Source organism: Scyliorhinus canicula, chromosome 4 (assembly GCF_902713615.1).
Source record: "Scyliorhinus canicula chromosome 4, sScyCan1.1, whole genome shotgun sequence".
Taxonomy (NCBI): Eukaryota; Metazoa; Chordata; class Chondrichthyes; order Carcharhiniformes; family Scyliorhinidae; genus Scyliorhinus; species Scyliorhinus canicula.
The window spans coordinates 149,499,554-149,516,579 of record NC_052149.1 but is presented as its reverse complement, the minus strand read 5'-3'; the positions used below and the strand labels follow the sequence as shown (position 1 = coordinate 149,516,579).

General features: G+C 45.8%; 1 protein-coding gene across 1 annotated transcript in view; it reads left to right on the top strand.

Annotated features, from left to right (window-relative positions):
• LOC119965073 (slit homolog 3 protein-like) overlaps positions 1-17,026 on the top strand; it is a 758,703-nt gene that overhangs the window by 57,904 nt on the left and 683,773 nt on the right. The window contains exons 2-3 of the mRNA XM_038795337.1: positions 10,359-10,430; positions 15,557-15,628. Coding sequence (XP_038651265.1) covers positions 10,359-10,430; positions 15,557-15,628 — 144 coding nt within the window. The remainder of the gene's footprint in view (positions 1-10,358; positions 10,431-15,556; positions 15,629-17,026) is intronic.

The following is a 17,026-nucleotide window of genomic DNA, read 5'->3' as shown; positions in this document are numbered from 1 at the left end:
ATCTCAGTCCCCAAACATTAAAAAAATTATATTTCACGAGGAAATTTCATCCCACCCTGGATCGAGGTTGCAGCAAAAACGTCAAGGCCGCCTGATCACAGGTGAAGCCAATTGTCCCATCTGCCAACTGTAACAGTGGACGGACGACATAAAATCAATTGACTCCTTAATGGGTTTAATTGCCCACCCAATTGTCGGCGGGTGAACTTCCGGATCACATGCGCATCCACCGAGTGAAATATCGTGCAAGTGCGCAATGATGTCAGGTTGTGCCCTCAACATCATCCCGCCCGATTTCACATGCTGCAGAGTCTGATGGGCACCCGCTAGAATTATGTAAAATTCTGGCCTTAAACTCAGTTTGTTCTGATTGAGGAAGGTATCAACTCAGACATGTATACAAGTTCTCCAACTGTGTATAATACTTCGAGCAGCTTCTTACCTTCATAACTTAGCCCACATAAAACTAGAGTCGTGAACACAGCCCAGTCCATCACGTGAAACCACCTCCCATCCATTGACTCCTTATACACCTCCCGCTGTCTATGGAAAGCGGGCAGCATAATAAAAGACCCCTCCCACCTGGGTTATTCACTCTTCCAACTTCTTTCATCGGGCAGGAGATACAAAAGTCTGAGAACAGGCACTAACAGATTCATAAACAGCTTCTTCCCCGCTGTTACCAGACTCCTAAATGACCCTCTTATGGACTGATTTGATCTCTTCACACATCTTCTCACTGAATATTCCTACACTCCTGGATGCTTCACTCGATGCCTGTGTCTACGTATTTACATTGTGTACTTATGTTTGCCCTGTTTTTTTCATGTATGGAATGATCTGTCTGAACTGTCCGCAGAACAATACTTTCCACTGTACCTCGGTAAACGTGATAATAAACAAATCCAATCAATTCAATCCAATCCCTTTGTACATCCAGTAAGTAAGCTCAGGGCAAAGAAAAGGCTGATATGCCACAGAAATATTGGCATGGGCCTTTGAGTCGAATGATCATTTTCTGTGCTGGAAATACTTTGAAATACTTTGTAATAACTAAATTGGAAGGAAAGCCAGAAATATTAAAAAAGGCCAATTTTAGTTGGCCAGAACCATACCGAGAAGGGCTGCTTTTTAGGGTGAGTCAAGAGTGTTCGTACAGCCAAGCATCATGTCTGAATACCATTGCCAAATTGCATGGTTTATTCAAATGTTACAACGGAGACTGTGGAAACATCTGGGATGGCAGTAACAGTCATTTGTTCACATTTTTCATTATGGGTGCAATGAGTGATCATTGGCCTGTTTACAATCTGAGCAAAGTGCCTTGCAACACTACTTTAAGAAGCTTGGGTGACAACACATGGAGGCATTTAAAAACAAATATAAAAATCCTAAAATTTCAATGCTTAGCATCCCAAAAACCAGTGGGAATTGGGAGTTATTAGTGAGTAAGACATGATATAGGTAAGATATGGATTAAGAGCGGTAGAGTTTTGAATGAGTTGTGGTTACTGAGAATGGAGAATTGAGGAGGCTAGCCTGAAACGCTTTGGGAGCTATTAAATTAATCTGGAGGTGACAAATAGGCTGTTACCAGATTGATTCCTAGAATGGCAGGACTGACGTATGAGGAGAGACTGAGGCGGTAAAGATTGTATTCACGGCAGCTCGGTGGCTCAGTGGTTAGCCCTGCTGCCTCACGGCGCCGAAGTCCCAGGTTTGATCCGGGCTCTGGGTCACTGCCCGTGTGGAGTTTGCACATTCTCCCCGTGTCTGTGTGGGTTTCGCCCCCACAATCCAAAGATGTGCAGGGTAGGTGGATTGGCCACGCTAAATTCCCCCTTAATTGGAAAAAATTAATTGGGTACTCTAAATTTATTTTTTAAAAGATTGTATTCACTGGAATTCAGAAGAATGAGGTTGGGGGGAGCAATCTCAATGTAACCTATAAAATTCTAATAGAACTAGCAGGGTAAATGCAAGAAGGATGTTCCCGATGGTGGGGGGCTGCAGGACCAGGGTCACCGTCTGAGGATACTGGGTCAACCATTTAGGACAGAGGTGAGGTGAATTTTCTTCACCAGAGAGTGGTGAGCCTGGGGAATTTGTTACCAAAAAAAGTAGTTGACGCTGAAACATGGTATGTTTTCAAGAAGCAGTTAGATATAGCACTTGGGGCGAAGGGAGTCAAAGGATATGGGGGAAAGCGGAATTAGGCTATGAGCCATAACCATAATGAATGGCGGAGCAGGCTCGAAGGGCCAAATGGCTTCCCCCTGCTCCTATTTTCTGTCTTCCTTTTATTAGAGAGGATATGGTATTGGAAGATAAATTTGGAGTTAGATAGCCTGCTAAAAAAAAGGTCTGGCTCAGTCAGTGATGGTGGTTGGGGAGAAGGAGAGATCAGAGCATGGATTGGAAAAGGCTGGGCAAGGCCCTGCAGAGGATGGATTTTGCCTAGGGTTTTGACCTCATGATGCACATTTGAGTATTTCTCTTCTCCGGTTCATGCTTTCAATCCTGTGAATGCCTCCAATCGCTGAGCAGCCAGTGAAGACTCTTGTGTAGGCAATAGGTCTTTGAACGAGGCACAGAGGGCTGTCAGAACTTTAGATAAGAATGGGATTTCTCTCTGGAAGTTTGGAGTAAGATGAACAAATGCACCATGATTACTGTGTGAGCTGCTCTGTAATATCATCCACCTCCTCATTTGCCCATCTGCTGCTGGAACTCTCATTGATATCATTGTCATTTCCAGGCTCCACTATCCCAATGCTTTGCTGGTTAGCCCTCCATCCTCAATGCTTTGTAAACGTATCCAAAGCTCTGGTGCCCATATCTTGTCCAGTAATAAAACCTGTTCATCATTGCTCCCTTCCTTGCTGATGCCTAACTCTTCCAATTTAAAATGATCACCCTTATGCTTAAACCTTTAATGGTCTTGATTATCCCTATTACCTCCTTGAGCCCTGTAATTCTCCCCCTCCATTATTCTCTGTTCCCCCCAACACTAGACTCTTGTGTTCCCTCCTTGATAACCATTGGTGGCAGTGCCTTTGGCTGTTCAAAACCTCATGCTGTGGAATCCATTCCCTAACACATTCCCCTCTCCATCTCCATCTCCTCCTTTAGATCCTTCTCTAAATCCCCACCTCTTTGGCCTAACGTTTTGTCACTTTTCTTAACATTATTCTTGATGATGACTTAATATCCTTTTATAAAATCTGATTCAGCCTCAGTGCAGCACTTTGGGACATTTTTCAATATTAAAGGCACGCCATTAATGCGTTTTTAATATCACAGGTGAAGCCACACTTCAGAATGCAACTGGCACTTTTCACTGTAGTTAGAGAAATACCAAGAGGCCTGAAAAAGAGTTAGAAGAGGTGGATTCTTGGGTGTTCTTGGGATAAATCACTGAGCCAGAAATAACAGACTTAGGGGACACAAAGTGTTCTTGACAGGGGAGAAAGCAATTAGGATAAGAAAGACAAGAGTCTGAGCCCTTAAAATCATGATTAATTCCACAACATAGCATTGCACGGTTCAGGGAAATTGGCAAAGGATTGTGCTTATGGTCTAACCACTGAAATTATGATGATTATTATTATGGTCTATTGAAACAGGGTGGAGTGCCTCTTTAAATGAAATTATAGGGTAACAAACACCAGACTGGATTAACATTTTCAATTTCCATTTTTCTTTTTTAAAAATTGCAAATGATTGAACATAATTCAGCTAATAGCTTTTACTCTTTTCTCCCTGTCTCTTAGCTCACCACATACATCAACCCTATTTCTTTTCAAGCTTGTGATTCTAACCAGGATCAGGCCAACAGCTTCTACCCTCGGCCTTTCCCGGATTTCTATTTTATGTGTGAAACGGAGCTTGGAGCAACGGTCAACTGTTTAATTGCAGTGAAATTTCAGTCACATCTGTATTTCTCTCCCTTTAGATGTTGATGTTTATAGCAGAGGTTGCTAAATAGTGACCAGAAGAAGAAAGCTTAGGCCAATTAATTTTCTCTTCCCTCCCAGCAGAGGAACACTGATGATTCTCATGTCTCTGTGGAAATGCTGGCCTTTATTTCAAGGAGAATCTTGAATCATAGAATTTACAGTGCAGAAGGAGGCCATTTGGCCCAGCAAGTCTGCACCGGCGCTTGGAAAGAGCACCCCACTTAAGCCCACACCTCCACCCCATAACGCAGTAACCCCACCCAACCTTTTTGGACACAAAGGGCAATTTATCATGGCCAATCCATCTAACATGCACATCTTTGGACTGTGGGAGGAAACCGGAGCACACGGAGGAAACGTACGCAGACACGGGGAAAACGTGTAGACTCCGCACAGACCCAAGGCTGGAGTTGAACCTAGGTCCCTGCCGCTGCAGTGCTACCACTGCACCACCGTGCAGCTAAAACTATATAAGGCACTAGTTAGACCACATCTGGAATACCGTGAACTTTTTTGATCCCGTTATCTAAGGAAAGATATACTGGCTTTGGAGGCAGTCCAGAGAAGATTCATTAGGTTTATCGTGGGTATGGAGGAATTTTCTTATGAAGAGAATTGAGTACTGTACTCATTGGAGTTTAGAAGAATGAGAGATGACCTAATTGAGACATATATGATTCTCAGGACAATCGAGACACTGAGAGGCTATTCCTCTTTGTGGGACAGTCTAGGACCAGAGAGCATAAATTAAGGGCGCGATTCTCCAGCCTCGTCGCGCTCTCATTCAAGCGTAACGAGGCTGGTGAATAGCGGGAAAGGCCAAAAGCGAGATACGTGCTGGTCGGCAAACAGTTTGTGATACAACCGGCCGGCTCCCGTAGGTGAAATCAGGATCTTACCGCAGCCTAACGAGAAACCAATTATCACCACTTAAGTTCCATTTCCATACAATTAACGAGAACGGCCTGATATCCAACGGCATCCCGTCTTCAGCAGCCTCCCCAGCGAGTGTTCACATTGGCGCCGATTAGTACTCCTTTTTAAAAAACGTGAACCTGGCGGAAGGACTTCTGTGGGGAGCCAAGGAGGTGAGTAGTCACCTTGGATCACAGGCAAAGAGACAGGGGGTGCTGGGTTTGCCTCCCCAGTGCTCGGCGGCGGCTGTGGGGGGACCGCTCGCAACACCACCATGCTAACCCTGGATCGTGTTTACCCATTCCGGAGGGCAACCCTTGGGCTGCCATGGAGGGGTGTGTGTGTGTGTGGGGGGGGGGGGGGGAACAGCTCGCGGCACCACCATGCTAACCCTGGATCGTGTTTACCCATTCCAGGGGCAACCCTTGTCCCTGCCCATCTGCCGCAACGATCACCCATACCCCCCACCGACTGCTGAGGCCTCTGGCTGTGAGCCTGAAGGTTGTTGCTGATCGGGAATTGGCAATCGTAGTTAAGTGAGCACTTCACACATGCCAAGTGGATTCCCATGGGTTGGTGGGCCATGTAGCATGTGGGAGTCATTGCCTAGCATCCCGATCACACCTTGTTGCCTGGACACTGTGCTTGAACACTGCTGGAGACAACACCACACACGCAACATCCGAACATCCAGGGGATGGAGGGACAGCTGGTTCGAGCCCCGGTTGTCCCTGCACCACCTGGCTCGGCCAGCACTGGCAGTTCCCCAATGTCTGCAGCATGGTGTGGACGCCCTCGGCGATGCTCCTCAATGATTGGGCCATGCCCTGCAGCATCCCAGCTATGCCCACCTGCGACTGGGACAAGCTTCGCAGCGCCTCGGCCATTCCCATCTGAGAGCAGGACATGTCCCACAAAACCTCATCAAGGTAGGCCTGGTACAGGGTGACATCCCTAGTGAGTCAAACATTCTGCCTAGGCCCTCAGCCGTGGCCGTCACGGACTGTGCGACACCTTCACAAATTACGCCGCGTCATGCGGTCGCCACCCTAGCAGTGTTGCCTCAGTGCCACTCATTGCTGGCACCATCTCCTGCACCCATAGCCTCTGGGACTCCTCCAAGTAACTATGGATCTGCTGGAGGGATGGTACCATCTCCCTCTGAATGTCCCGGCTGCTCCCTATTATATCCATCAGCTCCGGGTAACCCTGTTCCACAGGCTCAGCAACAGGCTGGGATCCAGCTGGGTCCTGGGATCCAGCAGCCCTTTGACTGCTGCCTCGCCTGACTGCTAACATTTCCCACCGAGGTGCATGTATCTGCGCTGGAGGAGGGTGGGGATGACAGCTGCGAAGTCTCGATCGTGTCGTCCTCGGAGCTCTCCTCTGAGGTATTCTCCTCGGAGTCAAGAGAGGGGGCATTCCCGAGATCGGCCGGCTCTGTCGGCTGGAGGACCTGCAGGAGAATGGACATGTGGTCAGTGGGAGGGATGAATCAATCAATACTCATGTTTGACAGCTCCTCCAGGTGGAGTCTGATGGTTCCTCACCTTTATGCATCCGCCAGCCTCCGCATTGGTGACCACCCTGTCCTCGACCACACCCAGTCACCTTCAGGGCCTCTTCCTCAAAGAAATTGAGGATTCTGGGCTCGGATTCTCCGACCCCCCACCACCCCAACACCGGCTGCCCTATTCTCCGGCGCCGTTTTTCGGTTGGCGGCGGGATTCCCGCCACGCCAGTCGGCGGCACCCCTCCCCCGGCGATTCTCCAGGCCCCGATGGGCCGAGCGGCCGTCCAATTTTGGCCAGTCCCGCTGGTGTGAATTACTCACCTCACGCACCGATCTGTGGGCGGGTTTGTTCCACGGGGGAACTTCTTTCCTGTGCACCAGGCCCCTATAGGGCTCCACCATATTGCCCGGGGGCCGGCGTGGAGAAGAGAACCCCCGCGCATGCGTGAGATCACGCCGGCCGGTCTGTGCATGTACAAGATCATGCCGGCCGTTCCACGCATGCGCGAACTCGCGCCGGCCCTTCAGCGCCAGCTGGAGCAGCGGGGACCACTCTGGCGGCACCCTAGCCCCTGAGAAAGGTGGGAATTCCTCATCTTGGGGGCCGTTGACGCTGGAGTCATTGGCGCCGGTTTTCCCGCCGGCGTGGGGACATAACCCCATTTTCAGCGAATCCTGCCCCATGTGTCTCTGCATAAGCATCATGCCTTGCAGTGGAAATATTGGAGTCGTTATGTGAGAAACTAGGCATAAAAATGTTTCATGCCTCTTTATCCATGTGTAGCCTTGAAGAAAAAAGATTGTCTCTTTGTTGTCCGCTAACCTATAATTTTCTTTTTCTCTGAGCGCACGCAGTTTGTGAGGTTTTGTCAGGTCATCTGTTGTTTCTTTATTAAAAGCATTTTGATTTGTGATAGAACTTTAGGACAAGTCTTAACAGTGATCGTGTTACAACCAGTGATTTTCTGCATGTTCATCCCTAGTTCGCAACTCTGGATGACAACAATTTAGAGTTTTACAATGGAAGGGAAAATCATGATAAAATTAATTCTTTCCTTTTTTTTGTGTGTTCATTACTGAGTCATGCAAGGGAAGGGAACAGAATATAGAACATACAGTGCAGAAGGAGGCCATTCGGCCCATTGAGTCTGCACCGACCCATTTAAGCCCTATCCCCATAACCCAATAACCCCTCCTAACCTTTTTTGGTCACTAAGGGCAATTTATCATGGCCAATCCACCTAACCTGCACGTCTTTGGACTGTGGGAGGAAACCAGAGCACCCGGAGGAAACCCACGCAGACGCGGGGAAATGGTGCAGACTCCACACAGACAGTGACCCAGCAGGGAATCGAACCTGGGACCCTGGCGCTGTGAAGCCACAGTGCTAATCACTTGTGCTACCATGCTGCCCCCCAAATGATACAGTATTGTACTTTTTGAATTGAGTAACAGTATTATGTGTTCCCAGGTCAAGTGCAGAACGGATTATGCAAAAGGAATTTGCCTCCATGGTTCACTTTGGAAAAAGATTTGTGGGTCACAATTTGAGCTACAAATTACAAATAAAACCTCAATCCCCTCAGATTCTGGCTGCTTTGAGTTTGTTAACCACAGTGCTTTGTCACTCTAGCTGACATTAATTCAGGATAATTCTCGTCTGATCATGTCCATCTGCCTTTCTTGGTGAGTGGATATCAGAAAGAGCAGTTTGGAAAGTTTGTTAACAGAAAGAATATCATTGGGAGATCTTTCACACAGTCCAGTGAAACATTATGAATACTTGAGGTGTGAACCATCCAGATTGAAGTGCAGAAGCAACTTTTTTCCTCATCCTGAGGGAATCAAACCAATGGTGAATGAGAAATGCATTTTCTGAGAACCTTTAAGAATTCTTTGTAGTGCATTGAGTGTGTTTACCCAAGAAAGAGCTGACCTGTGCTCAGAAGAAGGAGCAATTCATGTAATTAAACTGATCACTGCGGTTAATCAGGAATGCCAGATTTCAAACGCTTTCTGCATGGTTAAAATTTCAAAGTGCTGCCTGCCCATCTGTTTAAACACTCTTGAGCTTAGTAGTCGCTTGGATGTTGGTGGAGTTGGTGGTTTGGCCGTATGAAGCGCTATCATGGAATCCATCTAACCGATACTCTGCACAGTCTGCAAAGTGCAAAATGCACAGAATGCATAATGTAACAGAGAATTTTTATCTATTTAGGAAAAAAACAGCAAGATGGAAAGGACTTGTATTTTTCTATAATGTCAATCGTGTCGTTTCATACCAAAATGGTGTGCGTGTAATTAACTTTTTTCGACGTGTGGGCAATGTTGTAGTATCGCAAACCCAACAGCCAAGCAGTGCACAGCAAGATCCCACAAACAATAATGTGACAATGACCAGATCATTTCAATGATACTGGTTGAGGGACAAATATGGCCTAGAACAGTGGAGAAAACACCCAACTCTTCCTGGAATAATGACATGCGACCTTTTACATCTACCTGAAGGGGCAGATGGGGGCACGGTTTAATATCTCATCCGAAAGGCAGTACTTCCAATAGTGTCACACACTGAACTGTCATCTTAAATTGTTCCTCAAAGTTGGACTTGGATCTATTACTTTCTGATTCAAAGGCGAGACTGACTGCCACCATTCAGGCAAGTCTGTTAAAGGAGTGGGTTCATCAACAAAATCCTTCTTCTTGGAGGGTACTGGAGGATGCTTTCTTAAGCATTGAGTTCCAATCCTAACCTTGCCAAGGCGGTGAGGCATCAGCAACCTTCCTACACTGGGATGCGGAGTAGGGCAGAGAAATGAAAAACATAAAGACGATACATACCTTTGGGAATCGTGACTGCAAACACAAAGGAACTGCACAGTAAGAGATCAATAAAATCACAAAGCAAACTGCACTCTTTAATCAGCTTGACCCTCTTCATTCCAGGGTGAGCCCACTCTCCCTACATGACTATTACATTAGTTGCAGGATAATAGATGGCTGGCAGTGAGTTTTCGGGCAGAAATTCAATTTTGTAATTCATAACCTGAGAGCAACGCTTGAGTGCTGTATAGACATCAGATAAGTTTCAGGATTGATGATATTGTTGTAAGCACGTTGGGCAGATGTTTACTCATTGTAATACGTGGCAACGCTGTAAGATGAACTTGGGTTTACCCCACCAGGCGGACTGTTCTCTTGGCGAATTGGCAGCCATTGTGCCAATTTTTAAATTTTCCATTGGCGTGACAAATATTGTAAAATTTTGTAATTTCAAACCAAATACAAGTGAGAGTGAGACAAAGAAATGTGTTTCCAAAAATAGACCACCAGCTCAGTGGAAAGGTCGGGTACATTGAAAAATTGACTTGTCGATTCATTGCTTGACCATTTTCTGTTGTTGGCATAGACCAGTTTTGTCCTTTAAATTCTTTTACGTTACATTGAATCTGGTTGAGATGAATTATACTGGTCCCGAGGCAACAGTAGTTCTTGTTATTACCAGGGGGTAAACAATTAAGAAGACCATTTAAAGGTGAAAACTCATTATGCCCATATAGAAACAAAATATGCGGGATGCTGGAAATCGGAAATAAAAACTGAAAATGCTCGATTAACTCAGCAAGTCTGGTAGCACCTGTGGCGAGAGTAACAGAGTTAACTTTTTGAGTCCAAAGGACCCTTGTAGAATGGCCATTTGGACCTGAACTGTTCACTCCGTTTCTCTCCACAGATCTGCAGAGTTTATCCAGCATTTTCTGTTCTTTCTGCCCATGTCTGACAAACGTCTGTTATTTGGCAAAGGGAGAAGAGGTACATGACATATTTATCATGGCTCAATTATTCATTTTGATGCAATTCATCTGCATCTGGTGAACCTTTCTTTGTCTGAAACACTTATTCGTGTCAATGCATGTGACACTGTTTGCAAACATGCCCTGTTTCTTATCAGCCTGTATCATTTTTTGCAGTGATCTGGACAAGAACAACATCACACGGATTTCCAAGACCGACTTTGTTGGGCTGAAGAATCTTCGAGTTTTGTAAGTAAAACCCAGGTCATCTTTGAGCCCCTTCCGTTAATTTGGAAATGCCCATAAAACTTAAGCCTGTCCTTTTTCTTTCTCCCACATTCTTTGTGTCATCGTGAAATATGAGACCAGAGATTTGCCATAAACAAACAGTGCTTCCAGGAGCTGTGCTCAGACAGCTGAAACTTAGATCATCCAGTGTCTTCATCAGTCATCAAAGAGAGGCATTTTCACCTTCTGTCTGGTCTGGATAGGAGCCAAGGTTCCAGCAATGCGCAAACAGCATGCTAACATACTGTACCATCTACTATCATCAGAGATGCGCTAACAGCACTTTGTGCTGTGACTCCTGGAAGACTAGTGTCTGTTCTCCAGTACAGTTTTTCAGTATATTCGAATTGGCTGGTTAACCACACAAGCTGGACCCTCCTAGCATGTGTTATGGATATCATCATTTCATTGTGCTGCATATTAGTTTACGCGCTGAATTACTATTATTTAATACACTACAATCTGTGAATAATACCTTACAAAACAGAACTTACAATATTTTCACACTGCTTTTCATGCGGTGTTTAGTTGGCGCAAATTTTGAGTTCAAAGGCAAGGAACGGCTCTTGCCATTGACCTCGCATCAATTGCCCACTCAGCCAAAGCAAGCTCTGTGGTGACAATTTTCCCTGTTATGACATCTGTTTCATTCTGTCAGCAGCTATACAGAATTTCTGGTGTTCAGGACAGTAAGATATCAAGCAAACTGAGCAGCCAATCGTAGTGAAGTATTCTCACAGATAGCAAATCAGGAAATGAATAAAACCCAAATTATTATTCATTTTTTTACTATTTTACAGAAATAATAGTAATCTCTATTAATGTCACAAGTAGGTTTACATTAACACTGCAATGAACTTATGTGAAAATCCCCTAGTCACCACATTCCAGCATCAGTTCGTTACACTGAGGGAGAATTCAGAATGTCCAAATTACCGAACAGCATGTCATTCAGGACTTGTGCGAGGAAACCGGAGCGCCCGGAGGAAACCCACACAGACACAGAGAGAATGTGCAGACTGCACACAGACAGTAACCCAAGCCAGGAATTGAACCTGGGACCCTGGCGCTGTGACATAACAGTGCTAACCACTGTGTTACCGTGCCGCCCCAAGCAAAATAAAGATTGGGCCATAAACCTGAGAAAAAGAAGCAGAACATAATCAAACGTTCAGGAATATTGTGTATAATTTTAAAATAACCATGAAGTTTTTAAAAATCATAAATGGCACCCCAGATTTCAAAAATAAATGTTTCCGTGCCATGTGGTCGCTCAGCTGTAATTATGACTTAGTGACTCATTAAAAACTTAGTTACACAGTGGGTGCGATTTTCCCACCATGTAACCTGGGTGTGACTTGTTAATCACAGGAGAGGCCCAAATCGGGCTCAATTCCGGACGCTATACATTGCACGAGTCACTGCGCCGGGTTCGCTTTGGATCATGTCCTCGCTGGGCGTGACCCAGATACTGACATGAACCGAATGGCTCATTTAAATATCTGCACGCTGTATTCACCCGGTGCCCTGGAGTCAATGGCTGCGCATGCGACCAGGCGTGATGGCATCTCAAGGTGTCTCTCAGGCCATTAGAGCCACCCCCCCCCCCCCCCCCCCCCCGGGTGGATGGGGACAGGATAGGGTAGTACTTGGCACTCCCCTGGCACTGGGGCACCTTGGCGCAGTCAGCCAGGGTACCAGGGTGGCAGTGCCAAGGTTCCCAGGTGGCCTAGGATCAGGCCCTGGGAGGGGGGGGGGGGAAGGGGATGTCCATGAAAGGGGGGTGGGGGATCTGATTGGGCCGAGGAAAGATTGGGGGGAGATCCTGAAAGTGGGAGTTCCTGAGGGGGGTAAGGTGTAGAGATCGCGGCAGCCATTCAAAATGGCATCTCCACCTTGGAGGAGATGATCCTGCTGGTGACCTCAGCCCCCCAGTGCAGGAAATTTCTCTAAGTGTGGCTTTGACAGGAAGAAGCTCCCTGAAGCCGCAAAAAATGGCTTAGTGCCATTGAACAATGTTGTCATTCACAGCCACTGAGAAACACCCTACCATACGCGCCCGAAACCAGGCTCTGAATCGCGCCTAGTGTGTTCCAATTGGTTTCTGTGGATAGCTTTGGATTATGATCTTACGTTAAGAGTTCTTGTTACCCAGCAACCATGGGCTGGATTCTCCAATAATTGGGCTATGACCCCCACGACAGGGTAACATTGCTGGCGAATCACTCTGGATTTTCCTGAAGAAAGTCCAGAGTGATTCTCCTACCTGCAAGGGGCTTTCAGTGCCACGGAGTGCTTCTTGCAGCTCTGGCTGCAGATACGAGGCCCCGCAATTGTGGTCGGGAGTCCGCGTATGCGCAGGACGGCGGCCTGTGGACTCAGCCCGCAGAACGGCACCCGGAATGTAGGCCCCCCCCCATGGTCGCTCGGGCCTGCGGGTCCGTGAGGCCCAATCGCCCCCCTGGCCCTCCATGAGCACCCCCCCCCCCCCCACCCTGGTGATCGATGCCCCTGCCTCCCACCAGTGCGGCCGTTCCCGTTGGCCGATAGGTGGTTAGAACCGTCGGGGACTCAGCCAGTTTTCCTCGGAGAATCGTGGGAGGGGGCCTCTGTCAATGGCCCCCTACCCGCGCTGCGTAGTTCCCGTGCACGCGATTCGTTAGTGATTCTCCGGTGATCGGATAATCACGGGAGTGGCTTCGGACTGGATTTTGGCATAAACGCCCATTCTCTGCCCCCGCGCTGATCGCAATTCCGGCGTGGAGGTTCGGAAAATCCAGTCCCATATACCGACAATCTTAAGCCGAGGTCAATGAATAGACATGTAGAACAGAAAATCTGCTAATTCTGCACACGGAAGCTAATTGCTGTGCTCCCTTGCTCATGAAAAGATCCGTTAAACAATAATATTTTATGTACAACATCACTGTGGCAGTAGCTCTGCCCAGCTGCTCAATAATAGTTTGTGCAATGTAGACGTAGGGCACTATCTAACGGAAAAATTTCTAAGTGTCATTTGTGGTGGGTTTTTCTGGGAGTTTTTCACCGACTCTGTCGGCAAGTTTCCCACCATTATCTAACCACACTTACTCACTTTTTGGGGCCCTGGCGGGTTTCTCAATGGTCAAGCCCACACTTAGAATTATTTTCATCATTGGGAAGCTGAACTCGCAGGCCAGACTGTCTCCTCAGAGATCTGGCCACCATTTTGAAAGAGTGCCCTAATCTCGAAGTGGGCTTGTGGATGGGCAATGTCACCCACCATACAGATGGACACTACCCCCCCCCCCCCGCCTCCAAATGATGCAACCGTAGTGTGGGATGGCTGAGGGCCTCCCCTTTCCATACCTTCCTATGCCCCCTTTCAGACCCCCCTTATAGGACCACACCTTTCACCCCACCCAACCTTACAGAGACCCCTTCATACTCGCCTAGCAATCCCCACCCTTCATGCCCAGCTCCACCCTCCTTTCATGGGCTTGGCCCTCCTCAGGCCTTGACCCTTGGCAGTGCCACCCTGGCATCTGAGTACTCTGGCACTGCCATGCTGACTGGGAGCCTGGTAGATCCTCGGTGAGCACGCCTAAGTGAGCTTCAAATTGACATAGGCAGGCAAGGCTTGGTACTGCCCATTGTGAGCGGAATCCTGATCGTGACACTTCGAGACCTGAGGTGTACTGGGTGCCAGAAAGCCCATGGGAGGCTTCTCTCGACATCTAGCAGCTGTGTGGAACTCCCGCTTGGGCGTGAAATGGCCCGTAGGTCACGTCCATAATAGTTGCCAGTAGTAGCTCTGCCTGTATATCAGATGGCACTATTCCTGGAATGTATTTCTAAGTTAGCTTTTATCTGCTTCAATGCAGAAACATTACTTAAATTGTATGGAGATCAGTTAACTCAGCACAGGGCAGAATACACACATGTAACCATGTCATCTGCATGGCTCAGTGCTCCTCTATGCAACATCTTTGAGCACAGCACCATCACGGGAACATAGTGCAGAGCTCTAAAAAAATGTTTAAAAATAAATCAACATCACATTGCGTGTTCATGATGATTACCACTGTAAAAATAATTCTAACCACTTTAAATGGGTGCTGCTGATGTCCTTCTGGCAGTGACACAATATGAATGTGCGACACAAGCAAGAAAAATATTGCATAAGTTACTCCTTTTTAAAATAGCTAGTAAAGTTGGGGTTTGGTATTGTCCTGGGATGATGGGGTTGTTCAATGGTTTAGAAGACTGTCTCTTTAGTTCTGTTTTATGAATACAGCCCATACTAATTGGCTAAATATCTCCTGTCCCTACTAATCCCACATGGAATGAATCTGGCAGCCAAACAATGTCCATATCAGTTTATTGCTTTTGCACTCTTGTTTTAATACACATAATTGCAGAGCCAGCAAAGAGAGAGATGGCTGGCCCTTGAATAACAAGCATTCATATAACACTATGAACTGGTGAAGTCCTGAACGTTAACGACAGTGTAGACTTAATCTAGCCCCTGGTAGCCATTATTTGCATTAGTTTGCTATTGGATTGCAAGTTGTAGTTAAAGCACAGTTTTTCGAGTAGCTGCTTTGTCCTAGGCATTGATACCAAGAGCAGAAAATGGAAAATCTTATCTTTCCAGCGCCCTTTGCATCAGAGTACAAAATAATCTTCTCAGAACGAGAGTGCACTATTTTCATCAAAATGTTGCCCAGAGTCGCACATGCGGAAGTCTGGTGTCATTAGAATTTACCCCATTGCAAGCAAATGACTCTTTGGTTACCAAAGATGTGAATTGGGTTGTTGGAGGATGGAGGTACAGGTTCGACCACAACAACATTTTGAGAGTCATTAAAAAGGTTGAAGGTCAATTCTTTTTTATCTGTGAAGTTGTGTCATGACTACATATTACTGCCATTTTTGATTCAAACATGTTGATTCTGATGGCTATGGCCATGGTGGGACTTTTACATTGGGGGCATTATCACTACAAAGTATCATTGATTAGTAAATCATGTTATCCTTACTTTAGAGCCAAGAATAGGAAGAAATAGAAGATGCAAAATCTGACCATTTTGTTTGTTTTGTTACAGACACCTTGAGGAGAACCAAATCAACGTAATTGAAAGAGGAGCCTTTCAGGATCTGAAGCAATTAGAACGACTGTGAGTCGCTTTTCACACCCTCACTCATGAATCACGTTTGTGACATATTTCATGGTTTGCTTCCCTCTCTCTGTTCTCTGGCTTACATCAAACTTTTCAGCTTCTTGCATGTCTTTGAGCACTGTTTACTTCTCAAGGGGAAACGCCTTTGAGACGGTTTTAAGTCTGTAACTTTCGAAGGGAATGGGTAAATATTTGAAAGGGCAAAATTGCAGAACTGTGATGAAAGGGCAGTGGAATAGAACCATTTGTTCAACCTTGCAAATGGTTGTCAGCACAGGCATGATAGGCCGACTGGTCTCCTTATTTGCTCTCTGATTCTAAATGATTTCCCTCTCAGTAATATGGCTTCCTGCTGATTGTATGGTTTTAGTTTTTGAAAATGTTTTCTTTTTTTAAAACAATTCACATTTTCAAAAGTTTGGTGGAGCCACCATTGTGAAGATTAGCTGATTATTTCAAGAATAAGTTATATTACTTGTGACGGACTGAATAAACAATTTTGCAGACTGAACAGAGTCCAGCCTGTATCTCCCAATCCCGCTGACCAAAGATAAATACCGGACAGCAGAGAGCTGGTGGGAGATTATGTGGCAATAATCCAATGTAACTGATTGAATCGACTTTGCTATCAATTTGTTATCAATTGATATCTAACATCAATTTTAACTGGGAACTTCAATTATCTGCAGTAATGGAACAGACCTTCTTTTGATAGATCATGCAAATTGGCAGATAATTTGGGTCCCTCATACTTGGACTGACATAGTGAGTTTTTTTAGTTTCCGATTGTTCTGTTTAGATTACTTAATCAAGTTCTCAGTTTCGTTTTCCATTTTAAAAATTCTTGAGGAAGGAAAGTATTAGAAATCCAAATCCCCTCTGTCTTTCAGACATGAGGCTCAAGTTCCCATTGGTCTCTTGACTTAACACCAGATATCAGAGGTGCAAGGTTAATAAATTCTATCAGATACTGGACATCCAGATAACAACTTCTTATCCCTTGGGATCAAGAACGCAGAGCCTGTGAAAATCAATTCAAAACGCCCAATTGCAAAACTAAGCTTGAATGCTGACTGGCCTCACAACTCCCACTGAAACTCTTATAGATAATTGAAAGTGTGGATAATTGCAGTGTGGATAATTGAGGTTCCATTGCCCTTAATTTCTTAATGTGCACAATTTCATTATGCTGCTTCTTTCCTTTTACATGGCAGACATGGCAAGATATTGGTAATAGGATAATAAATATTAAAATTAGCAGAGGAGCTGAAGGTTTATAGCAAAATTTCAACAACATTAGAATAATATGGGAGAATACAAATGCGCACTATCATAATACATTGTAGATAATGATCAAGATCATCTAAATTATATTGTAAGGTACCGCACATTGTG